Source organism: Halichoerus grypus, chromosome 11 (assembly GCF_964656455.1).
Source record: "Halichoerus grypus chromosome 11, mHalGry1.hap1.1, whole genome shotgun sequence".
Taxonomy (NCBI): Eukaryota; Metazoa; Chordata; class Mammalia; order Carnivora; family Phocidae; genus Halichoerus; species Halichoerus grypus.
Window position 1 is genome coordinate 38,491,752 of NC_135722.1, and position 24,112 is coordinate 38,515,863.

A 24,112-nucleotide genomic window follows, 5' to 3' on the forward strand; every position below is an offset into this window, starting at 1 on the left:
AAATGCTCGATAAATATTTATTGAATGGTTGAGTTTGTTTATTTGATTACTGACTAATAAGTGAATTTGCTGGGCATACGAGAGGAGGTGCCCTGAAAAAAGAGCTGAGGAGGATCTGAAAACAAATGGTGAGAGAACAGTGGAGTTTGCTCCTTTACAAGAGATTCACCAGTGTACTGTGGGAATACACTGCTCAAAAGACACCAAGAAGCTAAATTTCGGGGGACTTTTTTCAAAATAGGTGCTTCATTACAGTAGTCCCTAGACTGTTACAAACCCTTCTTAATTTCTTCCCCTCCATGATGACTCATTGGCTGGGGTGCACTCATGTTTCATTATGCCTCTGTTCATGTCCCACCATGACATCTCCTTTGGCACAGGAAATGCATAGGAATTCAGTTTGGTTTTTATACATAGGAATGTGGTTGGAGATGAAAGTAGATAACAGTGAGCTCTGCAGAAATTGCAGAACTGATTTTTATTTTCCTCCTTGCTCCTCTCCTGCCAAGCTCTCAGACTCTTTTCTGGCTGCCTAGAGAACCTTACTCAGACCTGTTTCCCATTACTTGTGTTCTGCATTTATTATGATTAGATGTTAGAGAGAGAGAGAGAATTATTGCCCACCCCAATGATTGATTGGTTGATTGATTCATTCCCAACTCTTACCCACCCCAATGATGTCAAGGGTAGTTACATATTAACAGAGAAGCTCATGAATTTAAGTGAATCACTGCTTAGTAGCATTTCAGTTTGAAGGACAGTGTGGGGAAGTAAGAGGAGGGCATAAAACTTTATTTTATTTTGAACTTATTTTAATATGATTGGTATGATGCCCCTCATTGGCATTCTGCATCTCCAAGAGCCAACAAGTTATGTCATTGCTTCTTACACTGGGTCTTCCGAGGTAGTAACGGTACCTGCAGTACCTTTATTTTTGCAGTACCCTCTTTTTTTTCTTTGCTTTTGAGTAGAATTATATCAATTCAGTGTGATCCACACTATTTATTTCCTGCTGATCAAAAGGTCAGAATGTATTATCTTTCTCATCTGTAAAATGGTACAATAATAGAGCCTCACTCTAGAACTATGAGGATTAAATGAATTACTATAAATAAGCTCTTGGCATAATGCCTGGCACATAATAGAAGCTTAATAAATGTTGACCGTGATTATTTGTCTGCCTAATTTCTTCCAGTTCCTAGTTTTATTAGTATAATAATATATACTCATGCTAAAAAAAGTAAACAATTGAGAAAGGATGAAGTTAAGCTTGTAACTAACTTCCCACCCAGTCCTATTTCCCTGATGAATCTTCCATTGATATTTCCTTACGTATACCTGCCGACATTTTCTAGATTATTTCTTATTATCTCTCCAAGATTGTGTCAAGGTTGTGATGACACTTTTTTCTTCATCCATTCATTCTTTAGAGATGTATATTCATCTTAATAAGATGATACCCATCTGAACTTTATTTACAGCTAACTTAAATTATATTTTTATGATGTAATTACTTGAGATCTGAGGACTCTTCCAGGAGTTCTGACTCTTTGGTAATGAATTACTGAAAGCTAAATGGGCAGGGTAGGAGGCAGGGCATTTGCTGACAGAAAAGAATGGGAAAGAAGGAAGGAAGAAGAGAACAGAACGCCAGTAGTGAATCTTACCAGTTAGACACGGGAATCAGGCTCACCAGTTGCTTTGCCAAGCATGGGCTATTAAAATGCATGGACGCTGCTGGGGAGGGGCATTGAGGGAGGAAGCAGATCCTTGATCAATTAGAAAGATACCATCAATAGACATTTCTTTCCTTTTCTTTAATGTGTAGTGATTAACACAGAAAGTGGCACCATCAGGATCTGGCCTACTACAACTATATTATGAAACAAACAAATTTGCATGGCCTAGAACAGTGGCTTTCAAATGTTTTGATTGTGACGCACAATAAGAAATACTTTTATATACACAGCTAGCGTACACATGCGTGCGTGCACACACACACACATTATAAGCATATATATATGAAACACCATACTACCTGTCATATATTTTATTTTATTTTCAATTCCATTTTAAGATATTGTTTGCAGCCCACTAACTTAATTTTGTGACCTAATTATCATGACCACAATTTGAAAAACACTAGAGAGTATATAATATTCGACAGAGTAACTACTTCTGGAGTAATTTGATGGTGTGTCTCAGTACCTGTCAGTCACTTTGTGGTGCTATGATCACATGACTTTATAATCATAGAATTATCTATGGATCAGTTGCTATGCCTATACCGAAATTGTAAATACTTAGACACTATGGTGACGAATGTTAACTAGACTTATTGTAGTAATCATTTTGTAATATATACAAATATCAAGTCATTACATTATACAATAAAACTAATATGTTATATGTCAATTGTATCTCAATTTAAAAAATTGTTTTAAGACTTAGACAAAAGTAGAAGAGGAGTGTGGTTTTGAGAACTACTGATATAAAATAATAGACCCACAAGTATTAGGATGTTTCTATAATGTACTGATTTTCAGTCCTACCTGCACATTAGAATTACATGGGAAGCTTTTAAAAAATGTTATCCACACCCCATCCCATTGAATCAGAAACTTTGGGTGAGTGGCCTGGATACTGGTATGTTTCCAAGTTTCTTAAGTGCTTCTAATGTGAGAAAGGGCTGAGTATCCTTGTATCTTTAGAGGAGGAAGCAAGATGAGAAAAGTAGCTGTCAGTGGAAGGAAGATTTCCTTAGTAGGAAAAGGATTGCAGTGGAAAATAAAACTTTTTATTTAGACCTGGCCTATTTCCAAAATGGGTTTGAGGTACGTTGCAAAAATTGCCAACCCTTCGTGGTACTTACCATGTCATGTACCGTTCTAGGAATTTTACACACCTTAACTAATTTCATCCTCACAACAACCCTATGGGGTAGGAGGTATTATTTCCATTTTATAGAGGAAGGAATTGAGGCACAGAGAAGTTAAGGAACCTGCCTAAAATCATATAGCTAGTCATGGGTGAAACTAGGATTTGAACCTAGGCATTCTTGCTCCTGAACAGCCGTATTCATAAATACAGTGATGAAAGACACGCAGTAAGACTATGAACAGGAATGACTATCAGGAAATACAATAGAGCAGCTAAGGTAATTGATCAGATTTCTAGTTTAAGTTTAGTTTTTACACTTTTATTAGGTTTAGCTTTGGGCTTCCTGGCATCCAGGGCTGTCAGAGATTTTTGCTCTTGGTAGGCATGGTATGTGTAGGTGGTTAGCACTGGAAGAGCATGCACTCAAGTTCCTGGCTCTCGGTACACTGAAATTTAAGAACCCCTGGATGAGGTCACTGTTAGGGTTATTTTCAGCTCCAAGTCCTATGTATCTAACCCAGCTCATTTGCACTTAATGAGCAACTTGAGAGTCCGTATCAAATGTATTGAATTCATCTTTGTTGATTCATTCATTTTTCATTTGTTTATTCATTCACTCTTATTTATATAAGAAACCTTTATTGTCAGCCAGTATGTTAGGCACTCTACTTGGTGCTGGGGTTATAGAGATGAAAAATACATAATCCTCTGGAAGTTTACAATGTGAAAGGAAACATAGACCTGTAGGCAAATCACTTCAATGCAGAATAAGTATAAAAATAGAAGTGTCCACTACCTTTCAAGAAAGGTGCGATAGCTCTGCTTGGGTGGAGCAAAGAAAGTTACATCGAGAAGATGCTGTATCCCAAATTCCTGGCACAGTAGGTCCTGTAAATATTTATTGAATTGAATTGGATGAGCTGGTCATTGTCTTAAATTTCTTCAAGTGTTACGCTGGTGCTTTAATGGGAACATGAAAATGGAGAAGTAGCCCTTGATTTATATAAATCCTTTATATATACACTTGACTAGACTACATGTCTTAAAATGCCACCTAGCTATACCATAAATATAATGTGTATGCTTCATCATTGTTTGAAAATGTGTTTATTTTGTCTCACATAGGTAATACATATAACATACCAATTCGTTTGTGGATTTTGGATTCCCACCCTTTTGCTCCCCCCATTTGCTTCTTAAAGCCAACTGCAAATATGGGAATCTCAGTTGGAAAACATGTGGATGCTCAAGGCAGAATATACTTGCCCTATCTTCAAAACTGGAGCCATGTAAGATCAATTTGGATTTTCTTTTAAAAGTTTTTATTTTTCTGATTATTTATCCTAATGGTACAAATAAGTTACTGAATTTTCTTTCAATGGTATTCCTCATATGGACTTTAAAAGTAGTTTGAAATTGAGCTCCCTGGAAGCACCCAAGTTCCAGAACCCCAGTGACAGACCGCAGCCTGCATGAAGTGCTCTCTCCAGGTCTGGAGCCAACTACTCTTTGCTCCCTCTCTTCTGATAGTGTTCAGTACTTGATAAAGGACATGAAAAGTTACTAGCAAGATATTGGACATTATCTCCTAGTCCCTCCTTCTTAAAGATTTTTATGTAATACATGTATTTATTTGTAGTTTTGCCTCTTTTTGACCTTTATGTAAATTGAATCATACTGTATATAATCTTCTGTTACAAATTTTGTTTTAACTCAGCATTAAGTTTTAAAAATTCATTCACGATGATTTATGTAACTAGTTTATTTGCTTTACAAGTTCTCACATGCAATTTTATTTTCTGTACTTTTCATCTACCATTATTTTGAGCACTTCTCATTTTAAACAGTATTTTCAAAATACATGGTCTTTAATTGGTTGCCTGATGATCTCGCATAAAAATATTGGCATAATGTATTTACAAATTGATCTGTTGTTAGAAATTTAATGATGAGCATCCTTAAAGATAAATATATATAAACATAAATGTGTATATATTATAAATCTTTAATAATTTCCTAATGATAAATCTCTAGGAATGGAATTGTTGGATCAAAATTTATAAATATTTTGAAGGCTATTCTTATATATTGCCAAATTGGCCTCCAAAAGGTAGACAAAATGTATCTCTACCATCACTTGAAATCAGTGTAGAATCCCTGTTCTCTAGTACCCTTGTTCTAACAGAAGGTACTATCATTAAAGCAAAACAAACCTTTGCTTCTCTCTATATATTTACTTAGAAGGATGTAGAGTATGTTCTCCTTTTTGTAAAAATTAAGATTTTTATGAAAGGATAATTTAGAATATATTTCTACGTATCCAGGAGGTTGTAGGACAGGAGCACCAGGAACCCCTAAATGAGACCAGGGATATGTCAAGAGTCAAGTGAAGTTGGAGTAAAGAAAGGATGGTGTAAAGATTACAACTTTTTATTTTATATACATCCCGCAAAAAGGTGTGCAATTATGGACATGTTTTATTTTGTCTTTATACTTTTCCGTATTTTTCCATATATATAAAACCTTTAAAAAGAAGAAAAAAAGAAATACAAAAAGAAGGGATGCACACCAGGTGGTTGGTAGTGGAGGTTAGGTGGAGGAACATTGACCTTTTATTTTATGAATTTGTACATCATTTGCATTATTTGGTGATTTTAATAAATAAGATTGCCAGTTAAATGTGCTAAATAGGGCATAAAAAATTTGTCATTTGGAGGGACAAAAATGATATCTTAATGTTTAGTTTTTTGACTATTTGAGAAATTCAAATCTTTTTCATATGTCAGTCGATTATGTATGCTCTAATTATCTCCTTCATCCATTTTTACCCTTTTTTTTTTTTTAAGCTATCCTCAAACAGTATTTTGACATCTGTGCCCTGTTGTGGGAATTCATTTTTCTTGTTTCCTCTTTCTGGTTTTCATTGGCTTCTCTTTTCATAGTTTTGTTTCTATAGTAAATACTCAGAGGTAGTCCTATAGTCTAGTTGAGGTTATGCTTTATTTTAGTTCAAACAGTATTGATTTCATTTTACTATTTTGAGCCTCTTTATTATAAGCTAAAACAGGGGCACCTGGGTGGCTCAGTCGTTAAGCGTCTGCCTTCAGCTCAGGTCATGATCCCAGGGTCCTGGGATCGAGCCCCGCATCGGGCTCCCTGCTCCGCGGGAAGCCTGTTTCTCCCTCTCCCACTCCCCCTGCTTGTGTTCTCTCTCTCACTGTGTCTCTCTCTGTCAAATAAAAAATCTTCAAAAAAAAAAAAAGCTAAAACAATTTTTCTTAAACTAGAACTAGTCTTAAGAAGACAATACATTATTTAAATTTAAATTGCCCTATTCAAAAGTACCACAGTAACTTTAAGTTGCTCATGCAGTTGGAATTATAATTATGTAGTAGAATTACATAGAATTTTGGAGCTGGAAGAAATCTAGAGGCTGTCTAGGCCAAGGATTGCAGACATTTTCCCCAAGAGATTCAATGTGCTGTGTTAGACCTACAGAATTTTGTTGAACAGCAAAGTGGTTTTGTTTTGCTTTGTTTTGTTTTGTTCTTAATATGAATTTGAATGCCTATATGTATACTCTTTCCAATTTGCCACAATAACCATCTCCCTAAATTTTCTTATACTTGACAACTTCACACATTATTATCTGCTTGGTCTTTAAAAGTGTTTGAGGGGCGCCTGGGTGGCTCAGATGGTTGGGCATCTGCCTTCAGCTCAGGTCATGATCCTAGGGTCCTGGGATCGAGTCCCGCATCGGGCTCCCTGCTAGGCGGGGAGCCTGTTTCTCCCTCTGCCTCTGCCTCTCTCTCTCTGACTTTCATGAACAAATAAATCAAACATTAAAAAATAAAAATAAAAAAAATAAAAGTGTTTGAGTTTTTGATCCTAATAGCTTCATCCTCTTAATTTATAAATAGTGAAACTCAGACTCTGAGAAATTAAGCACTTTTTAAAATAAGCAAACTATTGAATATTTTTAATAGTAATAATAAATATTTTACACTCACAGCATATAGATTTCATGCATTTGTTTCTCCTAACAGCCACTTGGGATTTATTATTCATATTATACTGCTGGTAACACTGAAGCTCAGAGAGGTTAAGTGGATTTCACTACGGTTGCTTAATAAATTAAAAGAAACAGTACTGGATTAGATAATTTTTTTTTTTTTTAATAAGGTGTTTTTTTTTTTTTTTAATTTTATTTATTTATTTGAGACAGAGAGAATGAGAGAGAGAGAGCACATGAGAGGGGTGAGGGTCATAGGGAGAAGCAGGCTCCCTGCCGAGCAGGGAGCCCGATGCGGGACTCGATCCAGGGACTCCAGGATCATGACCTGAGCCGAAGGCAGTCGCTTAACCAACTGAGCCACCCAGGCGCCCCTGGATTAGATAATATTTTATCAGTGTTACTTTTCTGATTTGATAATGCTTATATAGGAGAATGTCTGGTTTTTTGTTTTTTGAGGGTTTTGGGGGTTTTTTTTTTGCAGATTTTATTTATTTTGAGAGAGAGACTGAGAGAGAGAACGCATGCACACGTGAAGCAGGAGGAGGGGCAGAGGCAGAGGGAGATAGAGAATCTCAAGCCGACTCCACCCCAAGTGTGGAGCCCAGCACAGGGCTTGATCCCAGGACCCTGAGATCACAAACTGAGCAGAAACCAGGAGTCAAATGCTCAACCGACTGAGCCACCCAGGCACCCCTGTTTTGTTTTTTCTTTTTTTTTTTAAATGTTTTATTTATTTATTCATGAGAGTCAGAGAGGCAGAGGCAGAGGCAGAGGGAGAGGGAGAAGCAGGCTCCCCGCCTAGCAGGGAGCCCGATGCAGGACTCGATCCCAGGACCCTGGGATCATGACCTGAGCCAAAGGCAGACGCTTAACCATCTGAGCCACCCAGGCGCCCTTGTTTTTTCTTTTAGGAAATATACACTAAAGTATTTAGGGGTGAAAAGGTATTAGATCTGCAATTTATTCTCAGTTGGTTCAGAAAAATATAGAGAGGGAAGGAGACTGAGAAAATATATGTGCTAAAATGTTAACATTTAAAAATTTTTTGTACTTCTTTTTGCAACTTTTTATAAGTCTGAAATTATTTCAAAATAAAAAAAATCAAAAAAAGAGAGACAGTTCCTGAACGTAGGTACTTTGCCAAAAGCACATTCATGTTACTTTCCCATCTTTTGGAGATGTGGATTAGCATTTCTCTAATTTTCAGTTTAAAGAATTAAGTAATTTTTCAGTTAAAAGTATTATGTAATTTGGGGGTGCCTGGGTGGCTCAGTCGTTAAGCGTCTGCCTTCAGCTCAGGTCATGATCCCGGGGTCCTGGGATCGAGCCCCACATCGGGCTCCCTGCTCAGCAGGAAGCCTGCTTCTCCCTCTCCCACTCCTCCTGCTTGTGTTCCTGCTCTCGCTATCTCTGTCAAATAAATAAATAAAATCTTTTAAAAAAAAAAAAGCATTATGTAATTTGTATGGTAGTTTTCAAAAAATAAGAGCATAATGCAAAACTTTCTTTTGGTTAACTTGGTAACAATATATAGGTTAACAAGGCAGTATTCTTTAGGAAAATTTTTGCGTAACTTTTCCCTTTGTATTCTGCAGCCTAAATCTGTCATTGTTGGACTAATTAAAGAAATGATTGCCAAGTTTCAAGAGGAACTTCCCCTGTATTCTCTACCGTCATCTGATGAGGCACGGCAGGTAGACTTGCTAGCCTATATTGCAAAAATCACTGAAGGTTTGTATTTTTGTTGATCAGAGTTATGAATTTACAATTTCTCACTAATATCCTTTACTCTCTGCTACTGGATTTCTATAAATAAATATATTCATGTATCTGTACATATCTGTGTTGAACCAAAAATCCTATACGTCTATCATAGGGTGTTACCATACAGTTCCAATAATTGTAGTTTCTTAAAATGGAAAAGATTACTCTTACACTGACAGATAAAATAATTTTGTGTTTTGTTCAAAATCACTTGATATGATGATCCCAAACCTTTTTCATTATATGTTTATGTGGCTTTTTGCCTCATTCAATAAATATATTGGATCAGAAAATTTGTGATTCTCATGTTTCTCATTGAGGATAAAGCAAAATATCCATGCTTATAAAATTCAGTAAGGTGTTAAACATTTTTGCATTATAGAACAGAGTGGTAAGAATCAGAATGTTTTTCAGGATTATGGAAATTCTATTTTTTAGTCTTATATAATATGTTTTAATTGTTTAGAAAGATATTTTCTTTTTAAAGGGGTAGTCTCTGTTTAGTAGAATATTTACTGAGATTCCTGTCTGTCTTGCTTGTCACTTGTTCACATATTTTTGAGTGCTTCTTCTGGGCTAGCACCATGTTTTCTGTCCAAGTTATTGAAGGTTGGTGTATTTTTTTAAGATGCTAAAAAAGATTTTTGATATTATTTCAAAATTCTCATGACAATGCACTTTTATTTCTAGGTGTCTCAGACATGAATTCAAAGAACTGGGTAAATCACGAGCATAAAACAGTCAATAAAATTACTGTGGTTGGAGGTGGAGAACTAGGTATTGCTTGCACATTAGCAATCTCAGCAAAGGTATGTAAGCATCGTGCTTATACATCCATCTATCATGTTGCTACACTTTCAGGCAGTTTATGTTTAACATACAAGAAATGATGGCTTCATTTTGTCTTGTGGAAAAACCTCATTTTGCCTTAAAATATATTTAGTAAGTTGGCAAAAAAAAAAAACTGAAAGCTCTCATCAGGGATATTAGTACTTAATTAGTATCTTAATTAGTACTTAGTCATGGAATAGGCTTTAAAAAAGAGATTTGAACAATGGGCTCATCATCCTATTCCAAGGGAAACCTCAACGTGACATTTATCTGACTTAGTCACCAATTCCTTTGTGTTTTCTGAGTCATGCCGCTTTAATTAAGCTCTTATTTAATATAATACTTAATTTTAGCTCTTTCTAAAATTAACTTTTTTTTCTTAAAGATTGCCTTTTCTTGTATAATTACTCCACTTTCTCTTAGGACCATAGTTTCTAAATTGATATTTTACACTAGTTTGAAATTTGTTTATTTTTCCATCAGTCCTTTTTACTAGATCTTCTGTATATAAATTATTTTCAGAAAGGCTTAAATTCCCTTCCAGAGAGGTTCAAAAGACCTTCCAGCGTCCCAGTATCATGGTAACAGCATGTCTGTGTCTTTTCAGGGATGTAGCCCAGAGTGGAATAGCTGTCCCTCTCTGTTTATTTGGTAGCTGGCATTTTGTTTTTTTCTTTTCTATTAAAATTTGATTGTTTGTCAGGCTCCTGGGTGGCTCAGTCGGTTAAGTGTCTGCCTTCAGCTCCGGTCATGATCCCAGGGTTCTAGGATCTAGTCCCGCATTGGGCTCCCTGCTCATCGGAGAGCCTGCTTCTGCCTCTGCCTCTGACCCTGCTTGTGCTCTCTCTCTCGCTCTGTCTCTCAAATAAATAAATAAAATCTTAAAAAAATTTTTGTCACCTAAATTCTTCCCTTTTTATTCCAGACTCACATATGTCTTAGGGATAGGTTGTACTTTAGTAGATAATTAAATTGTATCCAGGGAGCTAGAAAATTTTAAAAGCTGGCTGCACAGAACAACATATACTAACTTTTGACTTCATTTCATTTCCTCTACCCTCCATCTGAATACACAAGTCCCTCTTAATTGGAGTTTGAATTGTTTTCAGGTCCTTTGTTACTAAACAGAATGATTCCATAAACATTGCTTCACAAGTTGCTTATTTTCTCCTCTGAATTTTCTTTTAGGTGTACATAATCTCAAAAACAGTACTAGTGTGGGGGCGCCTGGGTGGCTCAGTCAGTTGAGCGTCTGCCTTCAGCTCAGGTCATGATCCCAGGGTCCTGGGATCGAGTCCCGCATTGGGCTCCCTGCTCAGGGTGGAGCCTGCTTCTCCCTCTCTCTCTGCCTGCCGCTCCCCCTGCTTGTGCTCGCTCGCTCTCTAATAAATAAAATCTTAAAAAAAAAAAAAACCAATACTGGTGAATCAGAGGGTATGAATGGTCTTTATGGTACTTATTACATATTGCTAGATTGTGCTTCAGAAAGGCAGAATTAATTTTTGCTGCTAAGAACAGTATGCACATCAATCTGATTTTTCACATCCCTAACAGTACTGAGTTTTATCAATTTTGTTTGGTTTTGGTTAAGTACAAGAAAGCCCCTTAAAGTCATGTTTCTTTAACAGTTGGAAGAGTCTCACTGTCAGTATTCTTTTGTCTGTAAACTGTCTAAATGGAAATTTTTTTCCATTTTTCTTTGTAAGCATTAGTATTTTGATGCAAGATACAATATATCAAATATTATGATACAGTAGTAGCCATAATGGTGTCAGTAGAAGTGGTGGTGGCAGCAGTCACTAACCTTTGCTGGATGCTTACTAGGTGCCAGGCACTCCGCTAAACAACTTGACTAATTTTTACTAAGTTTTACCTAACCCTGTATGTTAGGTACTATCATTACTGCCATTTTACAAATGAAATCAAGGCAGAGGGAGGTTATGCAACTTGCCCAAAGTCACACTGTTAATAAATGGAGGCAGGATTTGAAGTGAGGCAGTCTATTTACAGAGCCTGTATTCTAAGTCTTTACTGCTCAGCGTGTGGCTTTCAGACCAGCAGCACCGGCCATATCTGAGATCTTATTAGACTTGTATTTTCTAAGGCCCCACCCCAGACCTGCGGAAGCAAATCTGCATTTTCACACAACCCCTGGTGTTCCGTGTGCTGTACTGATCTATTAAATGGTGATTCCCTTCAAGCTTGGGAAGTTCTGCTGTAAACCACTATGTTACACTGCCTCATTATTGCTGTTGTCCTTACAGATGGACATTTAGGTCATTTCTAGTCTTTTGAATTGCCTTATACGCATTGTATCACGTTACACATGTACTAATAAACTTATAGGAAAATTTCTATAAGTGAGATAAGTGGATTAAAGGAATTACTGTGTTTTTAAATTTTGATAGAACTTGTCAAATTATCCCCTATATCAGTCATACCAGTTTATGCTCATACCCACAGTGTGTAAGAATGTGGGTTTTCCCACACTACTGTTGTTTAACTTTTGGATCTTCGTGTGTCTCATAAATAAAAAGGTAACTCATAGTTGTCTTTGCATTTCTCTTTGAGTGTAGTTGACAATAATAAAGTTAATAGGTACAATTTAGAGAGGACTTCCCTCCGCCAGCTTTGGGTCACATATTAATCCTCATAACCCCATGAAGTAAAGCCAAGTTCAGTGACTTGCCTAGTGTCACAGAGTGTAGCTCAGTTGTTTTCTTTTGTACTTTCTGCCTGATGGTCTGGTAGATCCCTGGGTACTCTTGCCTTTGCACACTAGTATAGGAAAGATCCTCACACTGCTTACCACTTTAGAAAAAGACCTTCTGGGTGCCTGGGTGGCTCAGTTGGTTAACCGACTGCCTTCAGCTCAGGTCATGATTCAGGGGGTCCTGGGATCGAGCCCCACATCGGGCTCTGTGCTCCATGGGAAGCCTGCTTCTCCCTCTCCCACCCCCCCGCTTGTCTTCCCTCTCTCTCTCTCTCTCTCTATTAAATAAATAAATAAAATCTTTAAAAAGAAAAAGACCTTCCACAAAGGTAACTTGACTTGGAGGAGTTTCTATGCTGTCATTAGCCCATGGGACCCAGGGAGCCATCTACAGGCATGCGGAGTGTTTTCCATGAGATCTCTGGGGAAAGTTCTACATGATAATAGGATTTTATTTTAGATTTATGGCTATTATCCTTTTTTAATTTTATTTTTTTTTTAAAGATTTATTTGAGAGAGAGAGCAGGAGCAAGAGAGAGCACAAGCAGGGGAAGGCAGAGGGGCAGAGGGAGAGGGAGAAGCAGGCTCCCTCCCAGGACCCTGGGATCATGACCTGGACCGAAGGCAGATGCTTAACCAACTGAGCCACCCAGGCACCCCTATTATCCTTTTTTTTTTAAAGAGAAACTTGGCATTGGTGTTGACTTTCATGCTAGAAGTGAGGCACTAAAATAGAGCAAAAATCACTCTAAGTACTTTCAGAATGGAAATTATGACATCAAAATGAAGACATAAACTCAAGAACAACAGCAAATGTATTGAGTACACCAGCTCATCCTTATTACTCATTGTCCCATCAAAGGAAATCTGCAGTCTGTGACTTCTGAGTTAAGTCCTACTAGATCCCAATTTTCAGTCAAGCCTAAAGGATCACATGACTCAAGTTCACAGTAATTTCTTGATTGCGTGTGCTTTTATTGCTATTGTATTACTTTTCCTTCATAAGACAGCACATGAGGCCTGTGCATTCTACTTTAGCTTCACTTCCGAATGAATTTAAGTTGAGTAACTGGCCGTGTTTGCATAATGCTGTGTATTCTTTTTCTTATTTTACTGTACAGGGCATTGCAGACAGACTGGTCCTCTTGGACCTCTCAGAAGAAACAAAAGGAGGGGTGATGGACCTTGACATCTTTAGCCTGCCTAATGTGGAGATCAGCAGAGGTATGGTTATTCTGCTTAAAAGATGTTTGCCTCATTTGTTCTTGTATTTGAGTCCTAGAATTTTTTTTAATGCACTTTTTTTTTTTAGAACAGTTTTAAGTTCACAAGCAACATTGAGCAGAAGGTTTCCTGTATATATCCCTTATCCCTGCACACGGACAGCCTCCCCCATTATCAAAATTCCCCACCAGAGTGGCACAGTTGATGAACCTACCTTGACACATCACTATCATCCAAAATCCATAGTTTACATTACGGTTCACTCTTGCTGTTGTACATTCTGTGGGTGTGGACAAATCTATAATGACACGTATTTACCATTATAGTATCTTTCACTACCCCAAAAATCCTCTGTGCTCTGCCTTGAGTCATGGAATTTTAATGCTAAAAAGCACATTAAAGATCACCTAGTCCAAGTTCCTCATTTTGCATATTGGGAAACTAAGATTCAAATAAATAAAGTGACTTACCCAAAGTCATACGAGATTGTAATTGATTACATTAACAAGAGTCAAATGAGCAGAGAACATTCTGATTGGTCAGAAGGATTTATTCTGTCTTTGACTTATACTGTAGTATAGATTTGTTTTCTTTGATTGCTTCCATTCTCATAATATATTGGTTAAGAGCACTGGTTTTAGAGTTAGATAGGGGGTTGCATCCCAGCTCTGCCACGTTACAGCTCTGGCATTTGTCAGGTTATATAACCTCTCAAAGTTTAGTTTTATCACCTATAAAGTGGGAATAATACCTACCTCTTGGTATAGGACCTGAAGAAATTGTTTCTTCCTATGTAACTCATTAACCATCAATAACTATTGTTTCATATAATTGAAAGAATAGAATCCTTGGAGTAGATGTATAGTATGTGGTGCTTGCCACCAAGTAGAGAATGTTGAAGGAGTCCACACCATCTTGGGGCAACTTTCATGTTCCCTTTGTTAATTTGGTTATATGTTCCTGATAACACTGAATTTAATTACTATTACATGAAGAATTTTAAATATAATGTTAACGAACATCTCATAAATATATTCCATAATATGGAGAAGTGCATTAGTAATTTTGGGAAATTAAGGTCAATAGTTTTGGAAATTTGAGTAATGCTCCATCATGACAGGCATTGATGACTACAACTGACCATCCTAGAGTTATGCTTTGGCTCCACTTGGACTTTTTCAAAATAGCTATTAAAACATTTGGCGGCGGGGAATGCCTGGGTGACTCAGTCAGTTAAGCGTCTGCCTTCAGTTCAGGTCATGATCCCAGAGTCCTGGGATGGAGCCCCGCATCGGGCTCCCTGCTCAGTGGGGAGCCCGCTTCTCCCTCTCCCTCTGCCTGCCACTCCCCCTGCTTGTGTTCTCTCTTTCTCTCTGTCAAATAAATAAATAAAATCTTAAAAAAAAAAAAAGGGTAGTTGCTTCAGGAGTCATACTGGGGAAACTGGTTCTGCACTTGTTTTTTGAAGTTAATATTTGTATTCCTTTATTTTTATTTTGTGCTAAAATACATTTATTTTGTACACCTGGGTAGCTCAGTCAGTTAAGTGTCTGCCTTCAGCTCAGGTCATGATCCCGGGGTCCTGCCACTCCCCCTGCTTGCGCTCTCTTGCTCTCTCTCTCGCTCGCTCTCTCTCTGTCTCTGTCAATTAAATAAATAAAATCTTTAGCCAAAAATAAAAAATATGTATAACGTAAAATTTACCAATAGTGACATTTAGGTCATTCACAGTGTTTTGCAGCCATCACCACTATCTAGTTCCAGAACATTTCATCACCCCAAAAGGAAACCATGTACACAATAAGCAATCACTCCCCATTTCCCCTCTCCTCATGTCCTGGCAACCACTAATCTGCCCTGTGGATTTGCCTGTTCTATATATGTCATATAAATGGAATCCTACAATATGTGGCCTGTTACGTCTGGCTTTCACTTCGCATCATGTTTTCAAAGTTCATCCAGGGGCGCCTGGGTGGCTCAGTTGTTAAGTGTCTGCCTTCGGCTCAGGTCATGATCCCAGGGTCCTGGGATCGAGTCCCGCATCGGGCTCCCTGCTCCATGGGAAGCCTGCTTCTCCCTCTCCCCCTGCTTGTGTTCCCTCTCTCGCTGTGTCTCTTTCTGTCAAATAAATAAATAAAATCTTTAAAAAAAATTAAAAAATTAAAAAATTAAAAAAAAAAACAAAGTTCATCCATATTGTAGCATGTATCAGTACATCATTCTTTTTATGGCTGAGTAATATTCCATGGTATGGATATACCACATTTTATTCATCTATCAGTCGATGGACCTTTGGGTTGTATCTTTTTGCTATTGTGAATAGTGCTGCTATGAACATTCATGTACAAGTTTTTGTTTGAAAAACTGTTTTCACTTCTTTTAGGTATATACTCAGAAGTGGAACTTCTGGCTCATATGGCAATTCTGTGTTTAAGTTATTGGTGAATTAATAGTGTGCTTTTGAAGATCTTTATTAACAGCACAAATGGATCTAAATAGCTCTACTTTTTTGAACAGCTTCATAATATTTCGTCATATGGATGTCTGTCTCCTGTTGGGAGACATTTAGGTTGTTTTTGTTTTTTTCTGCTTACAAATAATAGTGGAGAGAACATTGTTATACAAAAATTTTCATGTACTTCTCTAGCAAGATAAAGTAGAATTACTGAGTCAAAAGATACATGTTTTCAAAATTTATATTGTTAAATTGTTCCCAAAGAAGTTACACCAATTTATACTCTCACCAACAGTACATAAGTTTTCCGATCTGCTTTCTCTTGATTACTTTTATTCTTTTTTTTAAATTACTTTTGTTCTATATTAAACATAGTTAATGGGATCATCATCCTGTGACATTTTGATCATGGTTACTATGTTTATTATGTTATCATGTTTACTATTATGTTTATCTTTTATCCCTAAATAACAGTAATAGCACCTGACATTTTTCTAAGGAATCAGTAATATATGCTAGGTACTTTACATATATTCACTCACTGTTACTTTTCTCTATTTTATAGATGGCTCAGAGAGATTGTGGCTTAGGACATGCAGTTAGTTAGAGGCTAAACTAGGATTTCAAACGTAAGTTTGTTACCAGTTTCACATGATTCACTCCAGAAATAGTCTCTGCATATACAAGCATAAATGTTTGTGTGTGGGGGTATATGCATGTGTGTGCATGGAGAAAAAAGTGTTCCATAGTTGTAAATTTAAATATAGCATGTTGTTGAGCTATGGAGCAAAGCAAAATTTGCTCAATAGCCAGTGGTTCTTGAAACATGGCTTGTGGATTAATCACTTATATTAGAATCACCTTAAAATTACAGATGCCTGGGGTTCATCCTATACCTATGAATCCTGAATTTCTAGGGGTGGAGCCTGGGAATCTACATTTTAGATGAGTAGCTCAGGTAATTCTTATACCCATTAAAGTCAGTATTCTAAAAATTGTAAATAGTGACATAATTGCAAATTGTGGAATCAGCACAGAGGAGTATGACCAGCATTTTATAAAAATGAACTAGAACAATAGAAAATATCAGAGTAACATTAAGGGTATTTCCTGTAATGTTTTTGGTTTTGTTTATAAACACATATGCATATATTGTGTCTTGGGTTGCAATAGAAAATGTACTTCATGGCATGCCCATCTCATGGCATGGGTCGTGATCAAAATTTTGAAATTCACTGTATTGAAGCTGAAAATCATTGATTTAAGGTCTTTTTTTAAAAACCTCTTTTCCCCCTCTACATTTACCCCAGGTAAATACTCCTTCATTAGCCACAACATGCCCTTCATAGTTGAAACTCAAGTCACCTTCTCTCTAGGAAGTCTTCCAGAGTAACCCTTTTGCCAAATCACTCATTACTCTTCATGATTTTAGTATTGGTATGTGAAATTTATGTTGTATCTTTTTTTTCTCTTACTGGGACATTTTATCAATAGATATACCTTTTATTCTTAAGACAATCCTCTCTAAAGATAGAGGTATGGCATAACATACTCAGTTCATGGCCTTAGTTTGCCACATATGGTAAATCTTAGAAAGTCTCAGTGTTGTTTATACAGTTCCAAAACCCAGATCACTGTGGCAGTAACCATTAAAGGCACTCACTTGAACTGAACAGTGATTCCCTACCTTATCTTTTGATATGGGTGTTCTTGTTTAACATTTTTTTTAAAAGTCTACCTCTATTCACCAGACAAAAATATCCCTTCTAGTCATTAACTGAAATAATGCCTAAAGCTACTGGGACATCACTGTTTGATGGTGCCCTCCCTCCCCCCACAACATAGGAAGGTTTTTAATAGCTATCATCTTTTTTTTTTTTTTTAAGATTTTATTTATTCATTTGACAGAGAGATAGCGAGAGAGGGAACACAAGTAGGGGGAGCGGGAGAGGGACAGGGGGAGTGGGAGAGGGAGAAGCAGGCTTCCCGCTGAGCAGGGAGCCTGATGTGGGGCTCAATCCCAGGACCCTGGGATCATGACCTGAGCCGAAGGCAGCCACTTAACCAACTGAGCCACCCAGGCGCCCCAATAGCTATCATCTTAACACAATTTCTAAATTAAGGGTCATCATCATTTCTAGAATTTTGCGTCACAATGAAGAATAATTTGAAAAGAACATATTTTTATGTAATTTTTATTATAATTAGAACGGCTTAGCACTATACCAGAGAAATGAAAATACTTGTACTGTCTCCAGTATATTCAGACTGATAATACTAGCTAGAATACTTCAGTGAGGTCTCCACAGCATTGGGACATTATTATTTCATTGCCTAATTTTCCAGTCATTTTGAGTAAAGTAATTTAGCAGTGATTTAAAATGAATATGTATTTCCTTTATCACAACATCATCCTCATAATCTGAGAACAGTAATATATCAGAGCATGAATTATTATTTGCTGGGTCTTTTGACATGCTTGATATTGGATTGATATCCCCTAGTCTAACTATAAGTAGCCACTGGTCTAGGGCCTATGGTTTGGGAACCAGTGGGTTGGCAGGAAGAATGTAGTTTTTCTGGGCTACCTGTGCAGCTGGGATAGAGGTATGAGGTTTGTATCCTGGGAGTCCAGATTGTGATTGGCCCCTGACCCAGGAGGAAACTTATCACTATGCTAATAAGTAAGTGGTAAAGTTAGGATTTGGAGCAGGCAATCTCATTCTGAAGCCATCCATTCTAACCCTTGAGCCCTACTGTATTATATCTAAGGCAAGGCTTATATCTCTAAGCCCTGCTGTATTATATCTAATGTCATTCACTTTGTGTTCTTAGGGCCTGGTATAATTACCTGTAACATAACGGGAACCTTAGTAGAGGCTTATTGAACTAATTATTATTGAATGAACTTTTATTAGGATCATATCTTTACATAATCATGCTTAAAGTCCTTCCTAATTCTCTTTATAACTGTAAAATCTTTTTCCCCATATTAAATCACCAACTTTTTTTTAACTCTATTTTTTATTCAAGTATAATTAACATACAGTGTCGTATTAATTTCAGGTGTACAATATAGTGGTTCAACATTTCTCAGTGCTCATCAACATAAGCTTACTCTTAGCCCCCTTCACCTATTTCACCCATGCCCCCACCCACCTCCCCTCTGGCAACCCTCTGTTCTCTATAGTTAAGAGTCTGGTTTTTTTGTCTCTCTTCCCTTTTTTTTTTTTTGTTCGTTTGTTTTGTTTCTTAAATTCCATATATGAGTGAGATCATATGGTATTTGTCTTTCTCTTACTTCACTTTGCATTATACTCTCTAGGTCCATCCATGTTGTTGCAAATGGCAAGATTTCATTCTTTTTTATGGCTGAGTAATATTCCACTGTAGGGAGGGAGGGAGGGAGGGAGGTAGATAGATACCACATCTTCCTTATCCATTTATTTATTGATGGACATGACTTGCTTCTATATTTTGGCTTTCGTAAATAATGCTGCAATAAATATGGGGTGAATAGATCTTTTTTAATTAGTGTTTTCTTTTTCTTTGGGTAAATATCTAGTAGTGGAATTACTAGATCATATGGTGAGCTTATTGTTAATTTTTTTGAGGAACCTCCATACTGTTTTCCACAGTGGCTGCACCAGTTCGCATTCCCACCAACAGTGCACAAGGGTTCTTTTTCTCCACATCCTTGCCAGCACTTGTTATTTCTCATCTTTCTTATTTTAGCCATTCTGACAGGTGTAAAGTAATATCTCATTGTGGTTTTAATTTGCATTTACCTGATGATTAGTGATGTTGAGCATCTTTTCATTTGTCTGTTGGCCATCTTTATGTCTTCTTTGGAAAAATGTCTGTTCACATCCTCTGCCCATTTTTAATTTGATTGGTTTTTTGGTGTTGACTTGCATAAGTTCTTTATATATTTTGGAAAATAACCCTTCATCAGATGTATCACTTACAAATATCTTCTCCCATTCAGTAGGTTGCCTTTTTGCTTTGTTGATGGTTTTCTTTGCTGTGCGAAACCTTTTTATTTTGGTGTAGTCTCAATAGCTTAATTTTGCTTTTGTTTCCCCTGCCAGAGATAACATATCTAGAAAAATGTTTCCATGGCTGATGTCAAAGAAATTACTGTTTATGTTCTAGGAATTTTATGGTTTAATATCTTCGCATTTAGGTCTTTAATCCATTTCGAGTTTATTTTTGTGTATGGTATAAGAAAAAGGGCCAGTTTCAGGCGCCTGGGTGACTCAGTTGGTTAAGCGACTGCCTTCGGCTCAGGTCATGATCCTGGAGTGCCAGGATCGAGTCCCACGTCGGGCTCCCTGCTCGGCAGGAAGTCTGCTTCTCCGTCTGACCCTCCCCCCTCTCATGTGCTCTCTCTCTCTCTCTCATTCTCGCTCTCTCAAATAAATAAATAAATAAAATCTTAAAAAAAAAAAAAAGAAAAAGGGCCAGTTTCATTCTTTTGCATGTAGCTGTCCAGTTTTCCCAACACCATTTGTTGAAGAGACTGTCTTTTTCCCATTGTATATTCTTGCCCCTTTGTCATAGATTAATTGACCATAAAAGCATGGGTTTATTTCTAGACTCTCTTCTGTTCCATTGATCTATATGTCTACTTTTGTGTCAGTGCCATACTGTTTTGATTACTACAGCTTTGTAGTATATCTTGAAATCTGGGTTTGTGATACCTCCCAGCTTTGTTCTTCTTTTTCAAGATTGCTTTGGCTATTTGGGGTCTTTTGTAAAATCATCAACTTCTAAGGGAAGACCTGAGAAGGAAGAGCCCAAGGAAAATATTCTGAGTGCAAAGAATTTAGTTGCCTTGAGACAGTATTTACCAAACCTAGTTGTGCCTGAGAATCACATGGGGAGTGGCATTCCTGAGTGATATTTCCCTTTATGTATTTAAATAAATCTTCAGAACATGGGATAATCTGTAATTTTATTACACTTCCCAAGTTATTCCTGAGTACCCGGCCTAGCATTTAAGAACTGCTGCAGGGGATTGATAGGAACGGAAGACTCTCTGCTTAGTCAGAAGCAGCTTGAAGTTAGATGGAAAGATATTTATATTACTGTTTACATGTGTATCTTTCCATCTAACTTCAAGCTGCTTCTGACTATAATGACTGTAATTCACGACAACAAGAGAGTAATGAGGCAATATATGATTAATTGCAAGAGAATGGTATAGACAGTGAGCACTCTTGTTGGAGTTGAGTGGAGGGAGATACTACTTTCAGCTAAGTAGGATCGAGGTATGTGCCAGATCTACCAGGATAAGGGAGATTTGGATTGCCATGGGGAGGAGGGTGGGGATGGGGAATGTAGCTCTTGCTAAGTGACTAGATCTTGGAGATGGACAGATGAGCAAGACACAAACAATCCCTGCTTTCGCAGAGCTCATAACATGCTTAATATAGTAGACAGTTGAATAGATATCTATCTAACATGGTGAGCACAGTGAGAAACATTCAAGATAGAAAGAATTTGAGTAAAGCCCATATCAGGAAAGTGAGAGAAATATGTTGGGGTAGAACAGGGACCAATTCAACCTGAGCCAAAGGTTTATATAAGGGAGTGTAAGAAATACTACCTTCTAGGCTCAAAGGAAGAGAGTAAAAGGCCTGGGAGCTTGGGAAATCTTACGGAGTAGGAAGCCTTTCTCGTACTTCTGAAATCATATCAGACAGCTTCTATTCTATTTACTCATGAGGCAGCCTTGAGGGCGAGAGCACTTGTAGCATTCAAAGTAGAGAAAGGGGGTAAGAAATGAAATGATCCTGGCAAGATAGGTTGGGATCAAATTGTAAGGTCATGAATTATTCACTGATATTTGGTGATATGGACAAGTCACCTAATCTCTCTAAATATCATTTTCCTCATCTTTTTTTTTTTTTTAAGATTTTTTATTTATTTATTTGACAGAGAGAGATAGCAAGAGAGGGAACACAAGCAGGGGGACTGGGAGAGGGAGAAGCAGGCTTCCCGCGGAGCAGGGAGCCCGATGCGGGCTTGATCCCAGGACCCTGGGATCATGACCTGAGCCAAAGGCAGACGCTTAACTGACTGAGCCACCCAGGCACCCCATTTTCCTCATCTTTATGAGGGTTTTGGACTCCATTTCTAAATATAACATAGTGCTTAAGAGTACTCTGCAGCCAGGCTTGAATTCTGGCTCCATGCTTACTAGCTCTATGACTGAGCAAGTTACTTAACTTATCCATGCCTCAGATTCCTCATCTGTAAAATGGGGGATGACATGACCCCATAGTGTGCTGTAGATTAGATTAAATGAGTAACTATATGGAAAGCTCTTAGAGTAGTACTTGGCATATAGAAGTGGTCTGGAAGTGTTAACTATACACCTTCCAATTCTTCAGGTTTTGACTCATTACCAGGTATCCAGTCTGAACACTAGAACACAGGAATTATTTAAGAGGACTCATGAAAAACCGTAATTAAAATCCAGGACCTGCTGTCCCCACAGCTGTGTCAAAATACGAGCTAAACTTGGAAAGGACACATTGCACAGGTGTTTCCTTCTGAAACTTGTTTAGAGATGGCCTTAGAGGCTTCATTAAGAGTATAAAGCCCGGAATCTACTCATTGTCTCCTTGGGATGCTAATATTACTTTATAAATGTTGACTGGACTACTGCCATCTATTGTGTTGTTTTTCTGTTGTCTGTGCTGCTGATAAAGTCTGGCCACTGTTTTGACATGCACTTAACTATAAAACACATTGTGTACTAGAGAGTAATGAGTTGTAAAACAGCACATGTGTGCTTCAGGATCGGAAGAGTAAACTCCAGAGAACAGCGTTTCCTAAGTCATAACAGTTGCTTACCTGTAGGTCCCGTGGAAAGAAGAACCTAAAACCAAGAATACTGGGCTTCAGTATAAGGAAAAGCCTGTAAAAAAAATGAGCCAAGACATTTTATCTTGATTTAAAGATTTTCCAACCATTTTTTTTTCTTCTTTGGAGAAGAATCCTTAGTAAGTAAAAGAGATACAAGCAGAGCTGCTCTGCTGGGAGAGGTCAAAGTAAAGAGCATAGAGCTATGCCTACCAGCTTTCTTTCCACTTATTCCCAGTCCTTCCATGTGGCCCCTGAGTCACTTTCAAGGAACTCTAGGACTCCTAAACTCACAGTTTAAAAATCAGTGATGCAATTGATTATAGGTTCATTTTTCCAATAGCATATTACCTATTTTTCCTAGGAAAGTTGTGCATTAGAGAAAAAGTGAAGTCCTTGTTTATGGGTTCCGGGTCCTGTACTTTATTTTATCTTTATTGCTCTCTTCCCCCCCTTGGGATACACTCTTGCTCTTTATCATCTTTCTGGAAGCAAACCTCAGCCCTTTGTATACTTCTGTGGTTATAGGATTGATCTGGAGGCAAATATGCCTGAAAGCTCTCCACTTATAGAAAATAAAAAGAAAAACAAGAGCAAGAACTTGATTAAAACCTAGACCTCGAGCTCAGACTGTTTCTTTTTATTCATTAGATTTGTCTGCCTCTGCTCATTCCAAGGTGGTGATCTTCACAGTCAACTCTTTGGGTAGTTCTCAGTCCTACCTGGATGTGGTACAAAGCAATGTGGATATGTTCAGAGCCCTTGTCCCAGCTCTGGGACATTATAGTCAACATGGTGTCCTGCTCGTTGCATCTCAACCCGGTAAAAGGTTTTAGTTTAAATTAATCTGACAGTCCAGAGCATCAGTAGAATTGCCATTGCTGATAAAAGTCATAAAACTAGATTATAAAGGAACAGCTAGGCTATCCAAATTGCTCTTAAACTGAACAATACAGTACCTCCATATCCTGTCAGCCAGCCACTTCTTAGGACTGGCATGAATTAGAAGGTTACAACTTACAATTTTTTATGTCATATCACTATCATTCTGTTCCAGGTTTTTAGCCATGTCTCCTTCAGTGAGAAAATAGTTGAACACACAAGAGAAAAATACAATGGCTTATGTGAAAGATCTTCTGTTAGCTCTGAAGTGTCATAAAATATTAGTGAGCATGCCAGTATGCGTTGTTAACTTTTCATATATTGCAAATTGTTTTTGGAACTGTTTTACTTAAAAAAGAAGTATTTTCAAGGAATTGGGTGGTACTGGACTCAAATTGGTGAACAGAGTTTCTTAATGTCCCCAGTCTAGGGTATGCATTTTACATGTCTTCCTATAGTAATTGGTTGAGGGACA

General features: G+C 37.5%; 1 protein-coding gene across 2 annotated transcripts in view; it reads left to right on the top strand.

Annotated features, from left to right (window-relative positions):
• UEVLD (UEV and lactate/malate dehyrogenase domains) overlaps positions 1 to 24,112 on the top strand; it is a 45,467-nt gene that overhangs the window by 8,115 nt on the left and 13,240 nt on the right. For both annotated transcript variants that reach the window (XM_036077535.2, XM_036077534.2), the window contains exons 4-8: positions 4,006 to 4,169; positions 8,491 to 8,626; positions 9,350 to 9,468; positions 13,325 to 13,427; positions 23,407 to 23,577. In XM_036077535.2, the coding sequence (XP_035933428.1) occupies positions 4,006 to 4,169; positions 8,491 to 8,626; positions 9,350 to 9,468; positions 13,325 to 13,427; positions 23,407 to 23,577 (693 nt within the window). The remainder of the gene's footprint in view (positions 1 to 4,005; positions 4,170 to 8,490; positions 8,627 to 9,349; positions 9,469 to 13,324; positions 13,428 to 23,406; positions 23,578 to 24,112) is intronic.